Raw genomic sequence first — 25,856 nt, 5'->3', positions numbered from 1 at the left:
CATAACAGGATAGGTATTTAATTTTAGATGCTCCCTCTTTCGATTTGAATGATAGCCTAAATGCTTCTAACTGCTTATACATATCAAAAAATACTTTCATTTGACAAACCAAGTAGTATAAACAGTCATTTTTAAATCTTTTAATATAACTATACTGGATATTAATTAATTCATTTCAAACATTACAGCCAGTATAGTCTCCATAGAGATTACAAATGCATCAGAAAGATAGATATCAAGGCATTGCTATAGTACTCATAACCCTAAGGACAATCCATATCAATTTATAGACCTTTAAGAATTGGATATGATGTACATGGTTCTTAAAAAAGTCTCAATAATCAAAAAGCGAGGTGATGCATACGAGTCTTTATACTTTTTTTCTAGGGATGGAGCTTAGCTCCTCTAAATATTCGATGATTATGTCAGGATGAAGTTTAATATTCAATTGATTTTCATTCATCATTTCAAAAATATTTTAGCATGTATTTTATCATAATCATCTTAGCACATGATTTTAATTTGGAAAAATCCTAACAAAATTTCTGTAGCATGTTGTGACGCCCCGAACCCTTAAACCGGGGTCCGACACTTTATACCTGATAAAATTCCTAATAATCCATAATTAACATATACGCAGTGGAAAACAAAAATATAATCTCCCAACTATAAGACTAGAGTTTTCTAAAATCTATCTATAATCCATAATAAATTATCAATCACCTGCATTTCCATAAATACGTAACTCTCCAAACAATTCAATATTTTCACAATCATTCCTTACTCAATAGCCTTAAGACATAAAGGCATAAAACATAAATATTTACATTCCTCAAAATTAACATAGAAATATACCATTTCCTTTTTCTATTTCCCAATAATTATATAAAAAAACCTTGAGCTCTCAAAACTCGATCTCGAGGAAATCCTGAAAAAAAAATACATTCATATTCGGGTGAGACACTTCTCAATAAGGGAAGAAACAATATATTAAAGCAGTGTGTGACCAACATGAGTTTATAATCAACATACTATTTAACATTTAAAAATTGTTAACACAAATTTTAAAATCATTCTCTGATCCTATTCAAACACATGCAAATGTTTAACCCACGAGATTACCCGAGGATAGGGGTGATTACCCGCCCATACAAGTAGCACCCCTCTGCTCTGATATTTAGGCAACCCAAAGGTCGCAACTGAGGCATACCAGGGCACTCACCTTACTCAGTAAGCTCTCAAGTGATAAATTAATCTCGTACTCACACTGTTCAATAATAGCTTACCGGCAAAGACCCTAAGGATAAGATAATCTACCAGCCCATACAAGTAGGTTTCCTCTGCCCTAGTACATTATGCGGCTACTGCCACATCTGTAGCTACTAGTGCACTCGCCTTACTCAGCAAGCCCTTAGGCGAAAGGTACGCCTCGCCCAATCGTAACATGTTCTACGTACATACATACTTCTAATATCATAATACATCATTCTTTTCTGTCATTATACATTCATGCACATTCATTCTTGTTCATAACTTAACTTTGCATTTCGTTTCACTTTAAGTGACTCTTTCCCATTTGTATCATTCACATTTCACATTTCATTTCATTGCATTGTCATTCCTTGTCATTTCATTTCATAACATTTTCATTTCATTCATTTGTACTATAGCCGCTCTTTAGTTGTCATTTGTTAGTCCACATAGAAATGCGTTAGAATCTGCTAACACAGCTCCTTTTAGTTGTCATCAGTTAGTCCACATAGAAATGAGCTAAATCTACTAACCCGGCTTTCAGCTGTTGCACCTTTACATTGTTGCATTTAACATACACAGGCAACATTGTCCATATCATATTTTATTCTCATTGTTTTACTTATTAAACCTGCTTCTCACACATTTAACATATATTTGCATACAACATTCTATTTACTCATGCCACAAAATTTAGTAATAAAATTCATACACACCTTGTAAAATAAGTCAACCAACATTTAATGTTTATATACTAAAAATACCTTTCATGTCTTACATAAATATTCTGAAAATATTTTTCTACTTTCATCAGTTCATTTTCACACATACATATCTAATAAATAGGCCTTAACTCAAAAAATATATAATTTAAACAGTTGGCATTTTACCCATACTAAAACATATACACGTACATATAACACAATTTATTTTTCCATTAAATTCATAAAAATTCTGATTTAATATATATATTTTTTCTCTTACCTTGTTTCTTGAACTACGCTAATAGGGAGCCCGAAAAGATGCCTGCGGCGCTCACCCAGACCCTGAAATTAAATTCTTAGTTCCAATAAATTATTCCTGAATAAAATATTAATTTAATACTTCTTAGGCCTTTAAATACCCAAAAAATAATTATCTCCTTAAATTTAGCCAAATTTTCAAATCCCACTCTCGCTTTGGAGTAGGGTCTAGAAAATCTCAATTGAAAAATTACTTACGTCAAAATGATGACGACGACGACTAGGACCCCGTGGTGGCGTCCGATCGTCGATTTAACAGCATATTAATAGAGAAATTGAGAAAATATGAAAAAATTACCTTTCCCCATGAGCAGTGCCTAAGCCGTTCCCATGAAAAATTTGCTCCAGTAGAAATGTCGACAGTGGAACCAGGATTCCAACGGCACTTTCCGTTTCTCGATCCGTTGCAAATCCACCAAGAAATTAAAGAGAGAGAGGAGAGCGAGGGAGAGGCGCACAGGAGATTTGCAGAGAGGGGGGGGGGGCGTCTGACCCCTCTTCAGACTTCTTCTTCTTTCTTCTTTCTTCTTTCTTCTTTTTCTTTCTTTTACTTTACTTTATATATATGATAATAACTTACTTATATATATCATTCTAATTAGTTTTTTTTTTTAAATCCAATGTAAAAATATTTAATTTAATAACTAATTATTTAATTATTTAATTTATCTTAATTTAATTTAATTTCTTTAATTATTATTATTTTTTTCCCACGCCATTCCTTTTATTTATTTATCTATTATTTTTTCAAATTATTTTAATCCTTTTAAATTTTCGGGTCTTTACACATGTCGTCTGTAAATTAGATATTTTCCCATTTTACCATGTACTTGAAATGTGACGCCCCGATTTTCATACAATTGTTTTTTCAATAATAAATATATAATCACGTCATAAATCCACTAATCGGCCACGTCAACAATCCTATTATCATTTATACAACCCGACCCGCATTGGGTACCGGGTAAAAAGTATTTTATTATACAACTTAACAGCGGAAGACAGTATATACACATCAGTTAGAATACAACACCCAGAGTATCAACGTACATAATTACACAATATTATCTCATACCCAAAAATAATACAACCCTAGGTAATCACACCTCCATAGTCCAAACTCACCCTGTATATTAGGGTCCCAGCTCCCTACGATCACGGAACTCTACCACCTGACCTATCTCTGTCCCCTGAAAAATTTAGATAATTTGGGTGAGACACATTTCAGTAAGAAGGAATAAATTATTTACAATGTGTAGTCATATGAGTACAATTATAATACACTTTACTTTTCAAATCATCGTTTCATCTAAGAAAATATACTGATATACACATTCTCATAATCATATAGATATATAACACAAGCTTTTATAAGCTTTAAAAATCATTTCTCAAAATCAATCATTCTAACACATTTTTACTTGCGAAGTTCCTGATAATAGGAAAGATTACCCGCTCATACATGTAGCTTCCCTCTGTCCTAACACGTTATGTAGCCGGGTTTGGCCACATCTGATACTTGTCAGGGCACTCACCTTACTTAGTAAGCCCTTAGGCAGAGAGTTTCACTTCGCCGCAATTATATATGTCATTAACTCACACGGTTCATTTCTCAATTTCATCATTCTTTATTTCTCAATTTTCATTCTTTCTTTCATTTCTCATTTTAGCCAATTTTATCATTCTTTCACTTTTCATTTCCACTTTACTTTTCGGTTCATGAGTATCCTCGGTATCAAATACCAACATCGCATCTGTAACTCATGGCCACCCTGAGGACCTTTCAATACACGTCATGCTTCCCCCCATGGTCAAGGTTGTGCTGCCCGAAGGCTGGATCTAACCGTGGTTGGCTGACCCGGTTAGATCAAATATCATATCACATATTGCGTTTGTAGTACGACTAGCCGGCCTATAACCCTGATTCGGACTTAGGGGGCCCAACAACCCTACACAATGGCACAGTTGACTGTCACGCTACACGCTCCAAGAGTCTGTGTGGTTGCACTAACACCACTAGCAATGATACCGTGCTCAATATCATAACCATCCAACAGGGTTTACCACCACATACTCGCAATCATTATGTGGTATTGACATTTTATCATTCATATTTCACGTATTTCCACATTTCTCATTTTCATATTGCAGAATTAATATTGCAATATTTTCATTTCACATATTCACATTTCAATATCAGTATTCTCAACACATTTCATCATTTAAATGATATTTTCTCAGTTCATAATTCATCTTATCTCATACTATCATATACATATCTTATTTCACAATTACTCAATATTTCTCAAAACACATTTCCATATTGCACCTTTCTTCATTTTCTCAGAGAATACATTTCTTACACATTTCACTTTTATCATTTTTCCACATTTCAATTCTCATATTAAAACACATTTCAGTATCACATGTTTCACTGGATAAATCATCTAACTCAGTTTAAACATTTCTCAATATAAATCATATGCCACACAAATTTCATCTGATATTTATATCATAATAAATTTCAAGTAAAATAACATACACCATTTTCACATATTTTTCAACCCATAATTTTCATAAAAGGACTGTTATAATTTATTCCTCTTACCTGACTTATTGAGAGACTCATTAGAACCCAAATCCTACGCTCTTGGCGCCTGAAATTTAACTCCTGCAATTTGCATTTTTCCCATATTAATTAATCTATTTCTCCAAAATAATACCCATCTAACCTTCCCTAGGCTTCATATACCTCAAATTGATATTTAAACTAACATTTAACAGTTCCACTTAATTTTCTAAATTTTACCTGCGAGTCCCAAAATTACACCCACGGCGCTCACCCGAGCCCTAAATTCCAGAAATTCCACTTTAGCCCCAAATGCTCAATATTTTAGCATTTCTAAATTAATGCTAATTAATTAAAAATAAGCCCCTTAATAACCCCCGCACCCCAAATTTGGGGTTTTGGCCCGACACCTCCACTAGAATTCTGTCCTACTAGATTTGTAGAGAATCATCCCTAGATTCTCGTGGTGGTGTCCATTCGTCAATTGAGCTTATAATTTACAAGAAATCAAATAAAAAGGAGAAAATAGCTTACCCCAGGAAATATGCCTACGCTGCTCCTAACACCGATCCGCTTCGGTAGAAATGACGGCAGCGGAGAATGGAGTCTAGTGGTATCTTTGGATTTTCGAACGAGCGAAAATCCGTCACGAAATCGAGAAGAGAGGGAGAGAGAGAGAACTTGCAGAGCTGCAAGTAAAAGAAAAGGAAAAAAAAGAAAAGAAAGAATAAGAAGATAAGGTGGGGGGGAAAGTAGACGGATCCTGAAGCTTCTTTGAAGCTTCAGGATGTTAAATTTTTTATATATATATATTAATATAATAATAATAATAATAATATATTTAATTAATATTAATAATATATTTAATTAATAAAAAATAAATAAATTTTAATTATTATTATTATTATTATTATTATTATTTTTTTTTTTTTTGGGAATCACTCCACTAATCTTCTATAACCCTTTTTGGGGTTATTACATGAAACCTAGTTGTTTTCAATAAATAATTCATATAAAGCATGCAACAACCTATAATCCACTACCAGCATGCAATTCACATTATTGCATCCGCCATGCAGGAGGCATTTAATACAAACATGCATTTCAATAGACAATCAACACAAAATTTTCAGTAAAGCTCAAGGTGGATCAAAATAAATAAACAATTACTATCCATCAAAGATATTTAGTTATTCGGAAACAGTATGGACAGTATTCTACAATGCAGTTCTCATACAGGCATATAGGCATAAAATATATAATTATTAAGAGAGCATTTCAATTTATAATCATGAAAGATAAATGTTTCCCCTGAGTTATGCACTCAACTCATTAAATGCCCCCCCCTTTTTTTTTTTTATAACTTTTTAGCTAAGTGTCTTAATATTTTCAATAATTTAAGTTGGACTTTTGAATGCTTTGGCTTAGAGGACCAAAAAATCATAAACAATTCTTCTTTAGGGTAATAAGCCTATATTTCATTTTTTCTTATGAATCTCAAAGCGTGAGAGGCTCAAGTTCGAATGGCTTTGGACTTATAGTATTCGTGCATAGGTTTCCTTTGAAATATGTTTCTTCGTCTAGATTGAAGCCTAGTGCAAATAATTTTTGTTGACCTAATAGGTCACATCCAATTTTGATCATGACAAATACTCTTGGTACTGATAGTTTATACTAAGGCTTGCATGCCCTGGTCGACCGACCAAAAAACATATAAGCAACGACCTGGTCAACCGAACCCCCCATGTGGGAATTTCCAACCTTTTGGTCGACCGAACCTCTTAGTTCAAAATGATCTGATCTATCGAACCGCGTGGATTTGAAAAATCGCCTTCCACTTGGTCGACCATCTTTCTAGTTTAAAATACTCCTGGTTGACCAAACTAGGACACTCAGTCAACCAACCTTAAGTACGGTCGACCGGTGCTCTTGGGTTGGCGAATTTTACAAAGGTTAAAAACGTTGTTATTTTTATTAACCTCACTTAAACTTTTTCTAAAAAAACCAACATGTCCTGAATGGTTATAATTTGCGGAATTCTATATATACCCCCTCATTTGCAAAAATTAGGAACTGATTAGCAAACTTAATTAGTAAAAATCCTCTGAAACTAAAAAATTCATACTCTCATTTTCAAGCATCCTACTCTCATTCTTACTCACTTTTATTGCTAAAATCACATTGTAAGTGTGCTTGAGTGTTCTTCTCATTAGGCTTAAGCTCTCTCTTGTTCTTATTGATTGAGATTATTTTATTAGAGAGCAAAGCTTCAATTGTTTCTACGAGACTTTGTTAATAAGCCTTCCTTAGAAATATTTCATTGAGCTTTTGGGTTTTGTATTGTTATTGCAATACTCAAGGAGTTCACATTGTGTTTTGGTTGCGAAAAATATTCTACAAATCATTTTCAAAATATCTCTTGTGCTTATCTTTGAGAAATACATTTTGAGATATTTGCTTGAGTGCTAAAGATCTTTGTTGCTATATTTGTTGATTGATATTATCATCTTGAGACAAAGATCAAATAATTTCTTTTACAAAACCATTTTTGAATATCTCCTGTGGTTTATTTTGAGAAAAATATTTGTTGAGATATTTGAAGTGTGCTTGTGATCTTTGTTGCTGCATTGTGATTGAGACTATTATTTTGACACAAAGATCCTATCACTTACACTCTTACGTACTGATTGCAATATTTGCATAAATCTTTGAGAGTAGACACTAAGACTACATTGAGCTTATCTTATCATATCATTCGGTAGTGTATTGATTACATTTGTATATAATCTGTTTAGTTGGGAAGCATATTGATTGTTCGCAAATTTTATTGCGAAATCTGTTGTATTCCAGACGTGACTTGAGGGGACGGTAATCCAGCCTAGTAAAGATTATATGTAAAGGTTGAGGTCAGTCCTGTGCTAATTGACCTGATTGTTTAGGTACCGCTCAACCTGTTAAGTGAGCTTATAGTGGTAATCCTTGTGCTTTTAGCTAAGGCAGGGACGTAGGCAGTTTACCGAACCTCTATAACTTTTTTGATGTTGTCTCATTTACTGTTTTATTGTGCATGCTTGGTTAATTTATTTGTGTAGTTTAATTTTTGCTATATATTTATATTGATTTACTTTATCTGCACTAAATTGACCTTAAGCTTGCGTAATACTGTTGTTAGTGAATTGACCTAAGGGATAAAATTTGAAAATATCAATTCACCCCCTTTTGGGATTACGGTAAAGCTAACTGTTGGTGGCAAGAGAAATCAAATCAGAGAAATCAAAAAAGAATTGCAGAGATGCAGTATTCCGAAGTCAAGCTGTGAAGAGCTTCGTTAGGGTCGGCGGCGAGAGAAATCAAAAAATAATTGTAGGGACCACGATATTCGGAGAGTGTAGGGACCACGGCGGCGACGATGACAGCTGCGAGAGCTCCGAATGACCATGATGACGACTTTAGTATAGGGAGGAAGGTCTAAACAATGACGGCATCTTCGAGAGCTCCAAACGACCACCTAGCGCAAATATGCACAAAGAAGATTAGCTGCTCTTATACCATATTAAAGTTCATAATCCAATACAAAAGAGGGGGGGGGGGGGAGAGAGAGAGAGAAAGAGATTACAAAGAGTGAGAGAGGGTAATAGCACGCCGGCAGACTTTAATTCAATATTACAGAGATAATAATACAAAGACAAATACATGATAAAATAAACCCTAAATCTAATATATGTACATAGACCAAAATGCCCCTAATTAAATATATATTATTTAACAGGTTGTGGGAGTGGGAGATCTCAAGAAGATTCTTCCACAAATGTCTTTGTTAATGATACCCAAGACTTGCAAAAATAAAAGAAAATTCTAGTTGAAGCTAATTGAATATCTTGACAACATCGTGTATGCTCCTTACATTGCAAAACATCCATATATCTCCAATGTAAACCACGAGATTGTCCATCCAAAAGAATTGCAAACTAAGGCTACATAATCATTACAATATATTTTTTTTTCAAATAAAATAATAATGGAAGTGTTACATTATGAGTATCATGCACCAAGTGATTTATTTCACTCAGCTAAAAAAAGAAAAGCTCTACGAGCTTTTCCATTAAAAATAAGTAAGAAGGTAAACATTATTTTTTTTCACTTCAAATTAAATTTTTTGGTGTCTAAATGAAAGTGAATGTTTCCATAAATTTATGACAATAGTAATTATTTATTTTCTTGATGTTTGAATGAAGGATTTTATGTCAAAAAAAAGAAAAAAAAATAAAAATAAAGAGTAAACTCATTTTTCCTTATATATATTTTTATTATAAAAAATAAAAGGTTATTTTAATATTACTAAAACTTATAAAAAAATAAATATTAGTGATATGTAAAATTAAAAAATTTTATTTATAAATTATATATATATACTCTATTTTTATTTTTATTAATAATTAAATATGAAAATAAGGATTCTTTGATTTTTTTTCCTTTTTTTAATATTTTTGACTTATGTAACTTTGAACTTTCATGCAACTAAATTACCCAAAAATATAAGTTACTAAAAACTAAAACCCCAAAACGATGACGTTTTATCACGGGAGGACCTTTTTTTTAAGCTGGGTATGAAGCATCGATTCTCCATATAAGACGCAGGGCGTGCAATCCATGGACGCCATTACCAATGCCAAGAGCAGGGAAATGGCGCGAGGCCTCCTAATATCTTCGCAGAGCAGAACCACTTCAAACCACCTCTTCTTCAACACCATTTCTAGGGTTTCTCCATCAAAATACAGATCCCTCTTTATCCCCAATTATCTCCCAACACCTCTCTGTACCTCTCCACTACACTTGTACTGTAAGTGCTCCAATCTCCATGACAAACTAAACTCGTCCAAATACAGGGACATTTTCTCAAGGCGGATGGCCATGGCAGGGCTCAAACCCTGCCATCGTATCGGTCAGTTCCTCCTCATTCATCTCCTTTTTTCTCTATCTCCCATTTGGTTCCCGAGAAACTGCAATTTTTTATTTTCTTTTGTCAGCAACTTGATGGACTGTAACTGTCGCTCCAGAAATCGCTGACAGTTATTTATTATCTCTTTGAGTAGCTATTGGAGTGTCCGGCGGCCCTGATAGTATGGCGCTGTGCGCGTTAGCCGCCGGATGGAAAGTTGATGCCTTCAATGCCGCCGCCGGTTATAGCGTCGGTTTCATTGAAGGGCTTTTGGCAATAATTGTCGACCATGGGCTGCGTCCGGAGAGTAAAGACGAGGCGGACTTGGTTTTCCGTCGTGTTTCTGATATGGGTAATTTCATTTTTGCCATATTTATGTTTATTTTTATTCAAAGTTGAATATTGTCACACCTGATTCGTAAAAGTTCAACACTATGTTTGGGATTTTGAATGGGAGGAGTTGAAAGGGTTTTAAAAGGGAAGGAATTGAAGGGATAGGAAGGGAAAAGTAACTGATTACATTTCTTTTCTTTTCTTTTATTTTTTTGAATGTTTTATTGAAGTGTAGAGAGAGCAGGAGGGTAATTAGATTTATGCTTGCAATCCTTCAAAACTGCCGTTTCGTAGGGTCTCCTCCTACGAAAAAGGACTCCCAAAACTTTTTTCTGTCCACTCTCTGCCCTTCGACTTCCATCCTCTCCTCCCTAACATAGTGTAAGAAAGCATGGCTGCTGAAAATTTTCGTTTGCATGAGGAAAAGTAGGGCTGTGAGATTCAAACTATAAATATTTTGGTCAAAGAGGATTTGATTCCATGATGACATGTGAAAGAATTTGTTAGGAAATTAACACAAATATAACAATAAACTTGAACTCAAATCAAATACAAATACGATTCACAATTAGGCCGAGACACGGTTATCTTGTCTCTTTAAGGATATTCAAGTCCTTTTACGGTTTTTCGGCTAAGCCCATAAACCGGTGTAGCAGAACTCTGCTTGACTTGTCTCCCCTAGGATACAATAGACTGATTTGAATCGTACATCTCTCTCCAATTCTGCACAAATAGAAGAATCTAAAGTTTAAAAAAAAGCACCTTAATTAAGTTGTCAAACTCTCTAGACTTTGATAGTAGGATAGATAGTATGATAAGAATGATGTAAAGAGAATTGTGTGTAGAGAATATGTATAGAGCTAATGCTATAGGGGTCTATTTATAAGCACACTAGACCTTTTATTATCCACACACTTAATAAATAGGATGGATCTAAAATAAATAGATATATAAAATCAAGGTACACTCATATAAATGATTTATGGATTTATGAAATACATGATTGAATGACTCAACTAAATGTAGATACATTTCTCACTCCAAGGTACATCCCCTTTCCCAAGATACATTCACTTCATTTATAAATTAATAATATTAAAATATTAAAATACACTAACATAATTGATTTGCTTATAAGCTTAGCTCAAGCTTGTTAGGTGATGCTCCAGAAATAGTTTTAATATCTCTCTTGCATATATAAGATATAAGGAATTACGGAATAGAGGGCTGATGTAGAATTTGTGTAGGAATCAGATGTGAGGTTGCCCGGTGTGATTGGTCTGATGGGAGGCCAAAACAGGGCCACTTGCAAGAGGCAGCTCGTGACATGAGGTAAATTCTTTTCGTTGAGGTTTTTTACTTTGACCTCCATTTATTATATATTTATTTTGTTTTCTAAATGTGGATGTTTTAACTTTATAGCTCGTGATAGTTCTCTTTTGTGATATCAAACACAACTTTGAAATTCAGGTATCAAATTTTTCAGAATGTTTGCATCAAACATCAGATCAGTGTGTTGCTCATTGCCCATCACGCAGATGACCAGGTGTGGGCTTGCCTTAGTCTAATGCTGTTTGTATGTTTTGCGTGTTTTATGTGCTTGAGTCAGCAGATCCTGAAAGAGATCTCATTCCACATGGCTTGATACTTTTTTTTTGTTGCCCCTTTTTCTTTGAAATTTCCTTGAATGTCTGGTATTCATACATTGAAGTCTTGAACTTTGAAAATGTCTTGTGTAATAGGCAAATAACGACTACTCCTATGTGATACAGGCCGAGTTGTTTGTTCTAAGACTATCTCGCAATAGTGGTGTGCTTGGACTTGCTGGCATGGCTTTTATTTCTCAGTTGTTCTCCTCACTTGCACATTCTGATGGAGAAGCTTTAGATGGTCATGGCATATTGCTAGTACGACCACTCTTGGAGTTCTCAAAAGAAGACATGTACAAAGTTAGTACTCCTTTTCTATTTAAAAATATGAAGACATTTTATTTTCTTGCATAATTTCTTCAGATATTATGAGTGTTTTAACATGAATGGGGGGGCTAAATTTTTGGGCATTGTTATTGACATGGTTGATTTTTTTGCAGATATGCCAGGGGGCTAACCTAGAATGGGTGGAAGATCCATCCAATCAAAGTCAATTGTTTGCTCGAAATAGGATACGAATGTCACTTAGAAATTTGTCTCCATGTGAGTTATATTAGACATTGCAGCTTTTGTAGATGTTTATTTTTTATTTTTTGTTTATGATTTCATTGAGACATTCACAGAATTTGGAACTTTCAGTGGTGTGGCTTGTGATGTAGATCTTTCTCACAGATACTTTTGTGAGCCTTTTTGGTGGCAAAAAACCTATATTTCACCTGTTGTTTTGGTGGTTTTCTGAACTCAAGTAACCTTTTTAGCTTTGCATCCCATTTTAAGTGTTATTTCATGGATTTCTCTTAGTTTTGAGATTAGGCACAAAATTTTCAAATAGCTTATCTCGTATGTTTTTGTGAATTAGTTTTTGTTTTTATTGTTTGTTTTTTTTTTTTTGTTTTTTTTTTAAATTTTCCATTTTTTTGGGTTAGGTTTCAAGTCTGAATTACAAGCACTCATTTCTGCCTGTCGAAAAACACGCTCATATGTTGACCGAATTTGTTGTAATTTGATAAATCAGGCCGTGACTGTCATGGCTGTAAGCAATCTTTTGACTGTTAAGATTCCTTCGTTTGATGCCTGATTTCTATATTTAAGTGTATTGGAAACAATTAACTAAATTTTAATGAAATTTCATTTCATATATTGTTTGCAGCAAGGGTATGCTGTTATTGATGTAGAAGTCCTGAATCCATCAAAAATTGAGGATATATGCTTGTCAAAGTTTGTTGCTTTGGTATTGCAGGTGCTAATGCTAGCTATTTTGTTGGAAGAGTTCTTTTTGATTTAGACAAATTCGTTTGATGTAGTTGGTAATGGTATCCTTCTCTGTGTTTATCAGTTCATCTCACAAAGGCACAGGCCAGTTCGAGGCAGTGCTTCAAAATTGTTGCTGGACTACATCCGCACTTCCCCGTGCAAGGTACATCCAATTTCACACTTGCCAATATCCATTAAATACTTGAGTTAACCATTGACAAAATTAAAAAAAGAAAGCGAACGTGCGACTCAGATGCATTTTTGTACCACTGATATGGAGGTGTGGGCTCTTTAAATCATATATGAGCTTAACAAGCTGAGACATCCATATAGTCGAGGTTTAAATTTTCAAGTCACATATGATGATGTTTGCTGAAATATGTTGCAAAGTCCTCTGGTCTGAAAGAATGCAATACAATTAGTAGTTTAATTTATTATGAACTTTCAATTGACATCAAATGACTAATGCCTAGAAATTCTTTTATGTTATTATTAAAAATTTTATATATGACTGACACTTAGTGCTTGTGCTCTTTGTATAAAAGTTTTGCTTGAAGTTCTCAAAATGAAATTGATACCTTTTGATGCAGGAACAATTGGATCTAAGAACCACGTATTGCCCCATCCTCTTCTTTTCTACTCTTTTAACTTTATTATCAAGCCATCATAACCTCAGTTGCAGCCACCATCCACAGCACCCAACCAGCAGAGCTTTAACAGCTCCAGAATCAATCACCAGAATCCCTTTGCCCGTCATTGTCGGCCACAACCAGAGCAACCATCATCAGCAAAGCCTTGCCAGCAATAGTTGCAGCACCAGCTGCCTGCTTCTCATTTCCAACATTGCAGATTTGTGGCTCTTCCTTGTTCTGTCCTTGTGTGCCATTGAAAGTGTGAACTTCCAAAATCCGCCGCTCAGCCTCAAATTTGATCCTCAATGCTGCTGTCATCAGACTCATCACCCCACTGTCGCTCTTGCATCCCTATTGTCATCACCCAAACCCAGACCTTGCCTACAACCATGGGGACCAAGGACCAATTTGAGTCAATTAAGTTAGATTTGCTTGCATAGAAGATCTCGAGGATACCCTTGTCCTTGTTGAATGGAGAGATCTGGATCTACAATATTTCGAGAATGAAATTATAGACATTGGTGATCAATTAATAGAAGTAATGGCTTGTTTAGATACATAGATAAAAGAGGCCATAGTTATGACTTATGATCGAGCAAACTACTCCAACACTTACTGAGGTAAGCATTCAATCTGACATCATTAAAACTCACAATGTGATCGACCGAAAAGAGTTATTTTTGAAGAAGAAAAGGAGAGGTTTGTGTAGATGCCTTGTGAGCCTGTGCAATGGATTGTATTAGCAACAAAATCTAAGGGCATAAAGGACATTCCAAAACTCACTTATAAGCCCAAAGAATCCATAGAGGGACTTGATGAGGTGGAAATTGCAGAAATTAAGCCATTGATGGAGGTTATGTTTGTTGAGTTCAAGTCTAAAAACGTACATGAGGTCACATACGTCAAATTTATGAATTATCATTCCCAATAAGTTTGTTTTCAATGCCTCCACCCACTTGCGTTCATATTCATTTCTGAAGCCTACGGATTATATGATTCCAATTCAAGTTTGATTGATTAGTCAGTTCTTCATCCTTCAAGTATTCCGAATTTAAGGTTGAATTTTAACCAATCGGGGGAGAATGATGCTATATCGGCTTCAAGTCCTGCAATGGAATTGTTTGGCATTTTTGGGGTTTTTAGGCAATCTCATAGTTTATTATCTTTAGGATTTTCCCTAATTTAGAGTAGGATTTATAAGCTAATAAACTAGTTGATTATCTGGGGTCTTTATGATTGTTTATGGTTTTATGATTCAAAGATTTTACATTTGTGTTGTTTTAATTTTAGGGATTTGACATGTTTCATTAGTTAGGATTTGAAATTATATCCTAGAGATTGTTTACTTATTTAGAATTGGGAGAAAGCCTGTATAAACGGCTTCATGTGTAACCATGAGGGGACAGACTGGAATATTGAGCATTCAGCCCAATTGAGTTTTATACTTCTCTTTATTATTTCTTCTAATTTCCTGTTTATTTTCATATTTTTTTCTCTGTTTTCCTGCATTGATCTCTTTGTCCAATTGGTCCAACATCAAATTTGGTATCAGAGCTTCATCTCAATCCTCCCTTGCTACTATTATGAAGCAACCATCCACAACTGTCAGCCCAACCATCAAAGAACCATCAGTCAAGTCTGTGCAGCCACAGTTGAAGCCCCCAACTGCTGCCACCACCCCCAACACCCAACCAGCTCATCTTTAGCATCTCTCGAATCAATCATCGGAGTCTCCTTTCCGTTCAATCATGGGCCACAACCAGAGCACCATTGTCATCAAAACCTCACCAGCAATAGTTGCAACCCTTCAAGCTGCCTGCTGCGCATCTCTAACATCATGGATTCATGGCTCTTCTATCTTATGTCCTGGTTGCCATAGAAAGTGAGGACTTCTCAAATCCCCAACTCAAGCCTCAAACTTGATCCTCAGTCGTCACCCAGCATCACACTCTTGCATCCCTACCCTCATCACCCATACCCAGTCCTTGCCAAATGCGAACAACCATGGAGGCCAAGGACCAATTTGAGTAGATTCAGCAAGATGTGCTTGAATTGAAGATCTGGAGAGATATCCATGTCCTTGTTGAACTGAGAAGTCTGGAATCTGGATCAATTTCAAGAAGGAAACTGCACGCATTAGCAATCAACTGATACTAGTAATGGCTTGTTTAGATATGGGGATAAAAGAGGCTGTAGTTGTGATAGAGTGAACTGCTCTGACTGTTACCAAGCTAACCGATCAATCTGATATTGTTAAAATTCACTGCATGGTTGACTGAAAAGAGTTTATCATTGAAAAAGAAAAGGATAGGTCTATGGAGATGCATAGTCAGCCCATGCAATCGGTTGTATTAGCAATAAAATCTGAGGGCGTAAAGGACATTCAGAGTTAACTTATAAGTTCAAAGAATCCACAAGGCTGGAGGAACTTGAGGTGGTGGAAATTGCAGAAATTAAGCCATCCATGGAGGGTAAGTTAGTTGAGTTCAATGTCGAAAACATGAGGGAAATCATGTACATGGAATTTATCATTCCCCATAGTTTGTTTTCAATGCCTCCACCCACTTGCCTTCATATGTATTTCTGGAGCACGTGGATTATAACATTCCAATTCAAGTTTGTTTGTTAGTCATCTCTTCATCCTTCAAATATTTCGAATTCGATGTTGAATTTTTTACCAGCCAGGGAGAATGCTGCAATATGAGCTTCAAGGCCTGGAGTAGAAATGTTGGCATTTTTAGGATTTTTAGGCTATCTTGGAATTATTGTTTTAGATTTTTCTATTTTTTCGTAGGATTTCATAAGCTAATGAACTAGTAAATTATCTAGGGTTTTTATGATTTAAAGATTTTACATTTATTTGTTGTCTTAATTTTAGGGATTTGATATTACGTTTCATTAATTAGGATTTGGTATTACTTCCTATTGTTATATTCATTTTCCTGCATTCCTTTCTTCGCTAATAGGTTGTGCATCAAGTTTGGTATCAGAGTCTCACCTTGATACTCCCTCGAGGACATAGATGGTGGCGACGCTGCAGCAGCAACAGCAGTTTATTTTTCCTATTGTCTGCTACCTTTGCTCTGTCATGTCATTGGTTGAAAGCACCAAATTTTTTTTTTTTTTCCCCAAAAACTGCTTTTTGGCTTCTTCTGATTTTGCCTGCAGTGCTGCAAATCAAATAGGTTCTCCGTATATGTTGGATTGTTTTTTGATTGGTATTTGAGTATAGTTGTTTGAACAAGAGGAATCAGGGTTTGGATAGGTTAATTGAGGAATCTTGGGTGTCAGCTAGGGTTTTGAAAGTGGCGTTGGTTTATGAGTGATGGATGGGACGAGCATCATGCTGCTGGTGCTAGGGCAGTGACCATATGAGAAGATACGTATTGATGACTGAGGAGAATGATGGCAGTGGGGTTGGGATACTGGATGACTGAGGGTGGTCGGTGACTGTTAATGGTGGCTGTGGGAATCTGGGATTGAGATGAGGCTCTGATACCAAATTGATGCAGGACCAATTGACACAAGAGGAGGATGCTGGGAAATGCATAAAGCAGTAGGAAAATAAACAGGAAATTAAAAGAGAATAAAAATGAAGATGATGGGGAACCAACAATGGAGAAATATTTGTTTATTTTAGTTAGGAAAATTTCTGGTTATTTTAGAAATTTAGTTTGTTTAGGGTTATTTTGTGTATCTTAGGTGCTTTGATGTTATTTTGTAATTACAAGTCTTGGTTAAGGACAAAGACATTAAAGAAAGATGGTGAAGTTACTTACGTAAGTTGTTTAATGAAAACCAAATAGAAGGCTTAAACTTAGATTTGACAAATGAGAAAAAGACTAAAAATATGAGATTTATTCGCAAAATTAGAGTTAACGAAGTTAAGCTTGCACTAAAAAAGATGAAAAATGGGAAAGCTATTGGACTAGATAACATCCCAATTGAAGTTTGGAAATGTTTAGGTGATAACGGAATTATATGGTTAACTAATTTATTTAATACAATTATAAAAATTAAGAAAATGCCAGACGAATGGAGGAAAATCACTTTAATACCTATATACAAAAATAAAGAAGATATTCAAAATTGTAATTACCATTGTGGAATTAAACTTATGAGTCATACGATGAAACTATGGGAAAGGGTGGTTGAACAAAGATTAAGGTTAGAAACGAAGGTCTCAGATAACCAATTTGGTTTTATGTCTAGGAGATTTATCACAAAAGCTATATATCTTTTAAGAAGATTAATGGAAACGTTTAGGGAAAAGAAGAGGGACTTGCATATGGTATTTATTGACCTAGAGAAAGCATATGATAGGATACCTAGTGAAGTTCTCTGGTGGTTTTTAGAAAAAAGGGTGTATGTAGTAGGTATACTAATGTCATTAAAGATATGTATGATGGAGTAATGACTATTGTAAGGACTATAGATGGAGAAACTAGAGAATTTCCAATCACCATAGGTGTACATCAAGGATATACTTTGAGCCCTTATCTTTTTGCTTTACTGATGGACCAATTGACTAAGAGTATTCAAAATGAGGTTCCTTGGTGAATGTTATTTGTAGATGATATTGTATTAATTGATAAAACTAGGGGCGGAGTAGAGGTCGAGTTAGAATTATGGAGAGAAACATTGAAATCTAGAGGCTTTGGGATAAGTAGAAATAAGACAAAATACATGAAATGTAGTTTCAGTAATGGTAGGAGGAATATTAGAGACAAAGTTAAACATGATGATGAAGAAATAAATAGCACTTGTAGATTTCGATACCTTGGATCTATTATGCAAGTTGAAGGAGAAATTGAAGATGATGTAATGCACAGAGAGGTTGGGTAAAATGGAGAATGGCTTCAAGTGTGCTTTGTGATCGTAGAATACCCTTAAAATTAAAACGAAAGTTTTATAAGATGGTTATAAGACTAGCTATGCTATATGGATCAAAATGGCGGGCGATGAAGAAACAAAATATCCAAAAAGTAAGTTGTCAAGATGAGAATGCTTAGATGGATGAGTGGTGTAACACTGAAATATTAATTAAGGAATGAACATATTTGTGGTAAGCTAGGTGTAGCTCCTATAGAAGATAAGATAAGGGAGGGATGACTCAAATGGTATGGACACTTGCAATGTAGGCCACATAGTGCGCCAATGAGGAAGAGTGAGTTAGTTACTGTGAGGGGGCAGTAGAAGGGGTAGGGGTAGATTTAAAATAACTTGGAAGGAGATAGTGAGTAAGGATTTAATAGTTCTAAATCTGTCAAAAGAAATGGTCCATAATCGCATAAATTGGCAGAAAAGTATTCATATAGTCAACTCCACCTAGTGGGACTTGAGGCTTGATGTTGTTGTTGTTGTATGTTTTAGTTGGGCTTATTCTGTAATTATTTATTATTTGTTATTTATAATGTTGGGTTTATAAGTGAAGTGTTTGTGTAATGTATGAAATAGTTGTTGATTTGAAATCAGAGTGTACGGTCAGTTTCCCTCCCTCTCTCTCTCTCTCTCTCTCTCCCTCTCCTGCAGCCTTCTTTCTTCTCTTCCTTCTTCATTCTTTGTTCCTCCCATCTCTGTTCTGTTCTACGGATGAATGCTTAATATTCCAATTTTACCCTCATGCTTACACATCAATTCTTTATATAGGCTTTCTCCAATAATAAGTAGCCCATCTCTATGAATTAATATCAAATCCTAATTTCTGAAACATAATATCATATCCTTATAATTTAAAACAACACATTAAGTGTAAAACTTTTAAACAATACCCTAGATTATCATAAAGACCCTAGATAATATACTAATTTATTAGCTTATAAGATCTTACTATAACATAGGTAAAAATCATAAGAATAATAAACTTCAAGATTGCCCAAAACCCTAAAAAAGCCTACTATTTCCTTTGTAGGCTTTGAAGCTAATATTGCATCAGCCGTCTTAAATTTCTCATGCTGAGCTACTTTCTCCCTTTCTTTTGTACAACATTGTTTCATTCTCTCTCTCTCTCTCATGTGCTTGGATGCTGTGTAACATTAGAGTTCTGCTTGGTGGAAGCAAAGTTTTCCCATGTTAGCACCAGAGGAATCCATGGGTGGGCTTGATACACATAGATGAGTACCTACTTGACCCAAAAGTTTAAGCCTATTAGGTCTTAGGCCCAACCATGTATATAAGCACCTATCATCCACTGAATTTTTCCAATGTGGGACAAACTTACTAGTGGAATTTTCAACAATCTTCCCCTCACTTGTGAGTTCCAATTGCTCCCCCTTGAATGGAACTCGTCTCCCTTATGGGAGTAAGTCCAATTCTCCAATAGTTGCTCAAGTGGGCTTTACCACTGTGCCTTACGTGCCTCGGATTGCGTTCTACACGTGCTTCGGAACCAATCCTACCTCTCAGGTTTTGACCCTATTCGGATCCATCTTCCAAGCCTAGATGATCCTTATTGGCCTCGGTCACACACTTCATTCTCCAACTGTTAGCACGTCAGGAGAATTAGCTTCACACCTCGACTTTTTTTTTTTTTTTCAATGTCACTCACCCAGAGTTACGAACTATCGGCTCTGATACCATTTATTAGCACCGGAGGAGTCCATGCGTGAGCTTGATATACATGGATGAGCACCAACTTGACCCAAAAGCTTAAACCCATGAGGTCTTGGGCCCAACCATATATATAAGCACCCATCTTCCACTCAATTTTTTCAATGTGGGGCAAACTTACAAGTGGAATTCTCAACATCCCATATGTTGTATTTGACTTCAATTTAGATGGGTATGATCTTTGAAACCTTGGGCGCATGCTATTGTCTTTTTGGAAGCTTAATATATTGTTTTTAGGACTTTATATATACATATATATATATATATATATATATATATATATATATATATATTGTTGGTCCACAACTTAACAACAGAAGCTTTTAGGTCAAAGTATAACTCTATCATGGCCACAAGCTTTTGGGTTCTAGTCTTGTTGCTTGAGTTTTATTATGCTATTCTTTATAATAGGTGCTATTCATTGTTTATTTCTCTCTCTCCACATGCAATTGAGCTGCACTTGTGGGGAGGGGAGTGTTGGGGCCTGATAGACTTTGTTGGACTACAATTGGTCAACATAAGTTTAAGGTGAAGTGGTATTTTTTTTTTTTGGAGATTTCACTTTTTCCTTAGTTGAATGTAAAGTTTGATCACTAAGTGTCAATAGCCAAGCTTGTTTAGAGGCTTATGCCTGCCTTAATTGCTTGTCTTGTGCTCCTTTGGTAGGTCATCATCATATAATAGTGTAGGGTTATCTTTCAAGTTGAGTAGTGCCCCCAGGAAAAGGGGGAGTACTCCTCATGCATAACGATGTTTCCTTTGTGCTAAAGCAGGTTATCATAAACTTGTTTAGCCTACTTGCCTGCGCTTGACACGTGATTTCTACAGAGGTGTAATTAGATAAATTACATTGCTTTGCTGCTTATTACTTACCATGTACTTTCTATTGGATGCTAGTGAAAGCATTTTTGTGATGTATCCCCTGTTTACTCTTAGTCTTAGCAGACTATTTAAGCTTATGGGCTGAAACTAGTGTTGCAACAACCCTTCACATGTTGTGAACATGTGAAGTTCAGCTTGTCACACTATGTAAGGAGTTATTATAGTTGAGTTGAGTTGACACACTGGGATACTCAAACTTGACTCAGGTGTCACAGGCTGAATATTTCACATCTTTGTGATCCTTCCAATTCATCAACACGTTTAGTAAGTTGGGCCATCTCTAGGCCACATTGTTGGCTGCCATCTCAGCCTGTGCTTCTAGCAACCCAATTCTCTTGGCATTAGTTGGCATGGTCACTAGTCAAAGCTTTCCCAATCCCACAAAAAAGGCAATTGAATTCAAATAGCAATTAATCGAGCTCTAGTACACTCAACAGAACCTATTATTGTTAAATTCAAGCTCAATTAGTTTGCCAGTTCTTTAAGCTTGAGCTTGGCTTGATTAAGCTTGCTTTGGTAATAAAATATTTAAATGGCTTCCTTGGGCCATAAGGCTGCCCTCTTCGCGAGGGTAAGGGGAGGGTCATCACAGTGTACGTAGCTTTACCCCTACTTTTATGTAGAGAGGCTGTTTCCTTGGACTCAAACCTATGACCAACCGGTCACAAAGGAGCAACTTTACTGTTGATCCAAGGCCCGCCCTCATTGTAAAATATTTATAAAATAATATTAAATGTATGTATAAAATATAGACCATATATAAAATATTGAATACATGTATAAAATATATTGATCTTATATATACAGATATATAATATATTGCTTACAGGAGCAGCTTTTTACAATATGGGGCCTTAGGTCAATAATTTAATTAGGGGCTCTTAATATTTTGTTTAATTTTTATTTGTATTTAAAATTAATTTTTTTAGGTACATCAAATAATTTTAGCTGTACTGCATGTGCACTCCACCCACCAAACACGTGAATTCCATAAATCATGTTAACATTATTATATTAAAAAAAAAATTTGGGGGCCCCAAAAATTAGCAAGCACCTTAGTGGCCTTAATGAAGAGCCGGCCCTGATTACTTAAAGAATAACGAAAATTGATTAGGCTTGAGGGTAGTATTCGGAAACTCGAACTGAACTTTTCAAGCTACCTGAGTATCTCTAGCTTAACTTTAACAATAATGGTGTTGAGCTTGGTCAAGCTATAGAGAGAGTCTAGCTCTCTCATGTATACTCCTTATTAGGTGGGTGGATATTTTTTGATATTTGAGTTCAGAATCTTGAGTTTGGGCTGAACTTGAATAGAGTCCAGCTGAGTCAAGCTGTAGGGAGAGTTGAGCGAATAACTTATGATTGGCTTCACTCCTAATTAGGTAGGCTGAAGTGAATTGATATTTGAGTCTGGAGCCATTTACTCGGTGCCATGAAAATATTGAAGGACAGGAATAGTTAGTTCCCATTTAGTTATGGGTAACAGTTTTCATTTTTCTTTTTAGTTTTCCAATAAATTACAAAAAAAGTTATCCAATTTTTAATTTTCACATATTTGTATGAAATAAATGAACAATAAACAGTTCTGACATAGTTTTATTTTTTATTTCTAAATTTTCAGATAATTACAAAAATGCCACCTCCGATTTCTAAATTTATATAGAAAAGTTGGAAAACATCATTTTATTATTTTTCTAGATTTCTAACTTTTACTTTGTGTATGGGAACATGAAATTTAGATCTTGGATTGAAAATTGTATTGATTATGTGTAGAGTTTCTTGTAGACCCACACAAAAATCCAAATTCAAGCCCCAAATCTGTGATCCCAAATATTACATTATATAATTTTTGGAAATTGAATTTTTTTTTTTGCAATTATTTTGAAATATAGAAATAATAAATAAATAGTTATATTGTACATTTAAACAAACTCTTTATTTTCTACCTTTTTTATATGATTCTTGAAAAAATAAAAAATAAAATAAATTAAACTTCTTAAAATTTTAAAAATTGAAAACAGAAAATGTTTTCCACAACCAAACAGGCCCTTAGCTTTTGCAATTTTTAGATTTCATGTGCGGAAAATTCACCAGGGCATGCGTGTAATATTCTTAATATGACAAAGAGGGAATTTTCTAATGCTTGTAATATTCTTAATATGACAAAGGGCATTTGGATGGAAGTCATTGAAATTTTCTTTTTTTCAATATTAATACCATCTCCTATCTTCTATTGTACATTATCTCTGGTCTTCTACATTCTTTTCACACACACAGCTTTGAGAGTTTCGTAATCTTTTAAATACTGCAGAGGTAAATTTTTCAAAATCCAAAGGAAGCTGATTTACAAGACTTCCATCCAAACTTGTAGAGTTGTAGTTAGTTTTTTTCACTCTTATTCATTGTACTGTTTTGGCTAACCTGCAGACTTCCCTTACAGCAGCCGGTTGTTACCTTTGTGCGGCTCCTGGGTCTAAGGGCACCAGACTCCTTGTTTGCTGCTGTGTAAATTCTCCTCCACCATCAAAAATGAAATTGTTGCCTTGGAATCCTTGTGAAGGAGAGAAGCATGAAATCCCAAGTAAGGTGGAGTATGGAAAATTATATTCAGATAACTTGATTCCAGATGGTTCAGACGTTCATTTTTTGGATGTAACATCTTGTGAATCTGTTCTAACTGATGCCAGAAGACTCAACTTACTCACTGAGTCAACCATTAGGAGCATTCATATGTTGCAAACTGAGGAAACCAAACATTTCAAATCCCAAACTGAAAAAAAGTCTGACTGTGAAGTGAAGCATGAAGCTGGATCTGGCACCACTTCCACAAGTGGACGACTTCAGCCTGGTCAAATTGGTCACTTTATGAATAGGTTTTTGGTTACATGGAACCTCCATGAGAAAAGTGCTGGAGATATACTTGCAGTTGAGGCCGATAATTGTGAATGGGACATGGGAGGGAATTGTCACCATCATTGCTGCAGGTCTTGTGTAGTTGGTCATAACATGGTAGCTGAGGTGCGCCACATGGTTGATGCTGATTGGTTGTATCTTACCAAGTTGTCAAAGAGTGAGAATATTGAGCAATTCCAACAGCAAAGAAATTTATTATCTCACAAGGAGCAAGAAGCAGAGAAGACAGATTTTTGTTCAGACTATGTTCGGTTATCAGCACAAAGAGCACTCCTTTCATTGAAGTCTGTCCCAGTTGCTGCCAGGAGAGGCCTACCTGTTCTTGTCAATCCTCAAGGACTGTTACTAAGTATTCCAGTATGTTGATTCCTTTATTTAGTGTTTGGGAACAAGAAATTGGGATTCTAATGTGGAATTGTGAACTTATAATTTGTGTTAAAATTTAATCGCACATTTTCAAAAATATTCCCAAACACCGCATTAGCGTATTTGATTTTCTGTTTTAACAAAAGCCAACAAAAGTTGATTAGAACTGCCATGTTCAATAACAGCCACTTGAGAAGCAAAGCATCTTTTCTTCATAATTCCACTGTCCCACAGTATTTTTAGTAAGCTTTTGGTTGCTATATTCTTGTCAATACACGGTTTCCTTTGTATGTCCAGACTTCTTATTTAAACAAATTTTAGAAGTGCAACATTGTGTGTCTGAGTTAGCTGCTGATTTTTGACATCTGACGAGCTATTTCTTTTTCTTTCCAGAGCATCAGCTTCCAGCATTGCCCTTGCTTGATGGCCACTGCTGTATTCAAGCCAAGAGTACCACTTGGGGGAGGTCATAATTCATTCATGTAGTATTGTGAGGCATCTGTTCAGTTGATATGCACGCCAATGCAGGCTGCATAATGTTTAAATTGCTATCAAGTTGTCTTGGAAATGTTGTAAATTATGGTACCATTGGAATTTTGAAGATGTACATTTAAGCATATCAGTAGGGCAATTATTTTCGAAGGCATTGTACTGGTCATTGAAGTTTCACTTCTTCAATATTTATTGTTGATTATCGTTTTTCACTTTGTCATACCTTGTGAGATGGAGCCACAAGTTGTAAAATAGGAAGAAATTTGATAATAAATGTTTTTGAAGGCTTTAGACTTAATATCTTCTTTGGGATCTTGAAGCTTCCATGTGCAAATATGCATAACCAATACCACTCAGACATGCTATCTTTTGCTTTCATTTCTTATCTGTTGGGTTTCCTGTTCTTGAGTTTGTATTTTGCACCATCAGAAAATCAAATGTGAACTTGTGAGGCAAAGCCATACCGAGGGCCATGATGGCACAATGAGAAGGTGACAATGCTGTGCTGGTTTGGCGTAAAAACAGATTTTACCAGAAAATGTGAAGAAGTATTTGCATATATTCAGAGCATAGCTCATGATCAATGCATAAATATATAAATTCATTTCGACACCATGTTTGCGAATTTTACAGATAATGATTTGGTTTGGTGGTGTTTAGGCTCATTCTGGTTACTGTGTTTCAGGAAACTAATCACCATTTGTTTAAACAAGAAAATAAAGGTAATCAATAGGCTTGGAAAAATATAAAGTTTCTGTATATAATTTCTGAAACGTGGGAAAGATTTGTTTTTTAATTTACTGTCACAAATAAGGCTGCAAATAAGTCGAGTTGCACTTGAGCTACTCTTGTAGTTGGCTTGATAGTGGCTTGCTTGAACTCATTTCTCAAGTTAAATAAGTTGAGCTCGAGCTCAAATTTCAGGCTCGTTAACTAAATAAGTTG

At 35.2% G+C, this 25,856-nt stretch overlaps 1 protein-coding gene across 3 annotated transcripts; it reads left to right on the top strand.

Moving 5' to 3' along the window:
* The first annotated feature begins 9,498 nt into the window (after positions 1-9,498).
* On the top strand, positions 9,499-25,209 carry LOC131158849 (uncharacterized). Of its 3 annotated transcripts, none has more exons than XM_058113757.1 (11): positions 9,499-9,784; positions 9,936-10,133; positions 11,362-11,446; positions 11,585-11,660; positions 11,887-12,063; positions 12,204-12,306; positions 12,690-12,796; positions 12,914-13,003; positions 13,100-13,180; positions 23,568-24,410; positions 24,813-25,209. In XM_058113757.1, exons 1-11 carry the CDS (start codon positions 9,526-9,528, stop codon positions 24,903-24,905), a joined length of 2,112 nt encoding a protein of 703 aa, XP_057969740.1. In that variant the 5' UTR covers positions 9,499-9,525; the 3' UTR covers positions 24,906-25,209. The 3 variants fall into 3 exon arrangements, with proteins under 3 accessions (XP_057969740.1, XP_057969741.1, XP_057969743.1); XM_058113758.1 differs by having other exon boundaries at positions 9,672-9,784; positions 9,870-10,133; XM_058113760.1 differs by lacking the exon at positions 9,499-9,784 and having other exon boundaries at positions 9,995-10,133; positions 11,369-11,446.
* Positions 25,210-25,856: the final 647 nt, after the last annotated feature.

This window comes from Malania oleifera, chromosome 6, assembly GCF_029873635.1.
Source record: "Malania oleifera isolate guangnan ecotype guangnan chromosome 6, ASM2987363v1, whole genome shotgun sequence".
Lineage (NCBI taxonomy): Eukaryota > Viridiplantae > Streptophyta > Magnoliopsida > Santalales > Ximeniaceae > Malania > Malania oleifera.
This window is presented reverse-complemented; position numbering and strand designations above follow the sequence as displayed.

What these genes read in the sequence shown, in the direction of transcription:
- LOC131158849 (XM_058113757.1), top strand. Translation starts at nt 9,526, where the DNA reads ATGGCGCGAGGCCTCCTAATATCTTCGCAGAGCAGAACCACTTCAAAC. An exon ending in ACTTAGAAATTTGTCTCCAT is followed by an intron (nt 12,307 to 12,689) that starts GTGAGTTATATT and finishes TTTTTGGGTTAG; the next exon opens with GTTTCAAGTCTGAATTACAA. An exon ending in GACTGTTACTAAGTATTCCA is followed by an intron (nt 24,411 to 24,812) that starts GTATGTTGATTC and finishes TTTTCTTTCCAG; the next exon opens with AGCATCAGCTTCCAGCATTG.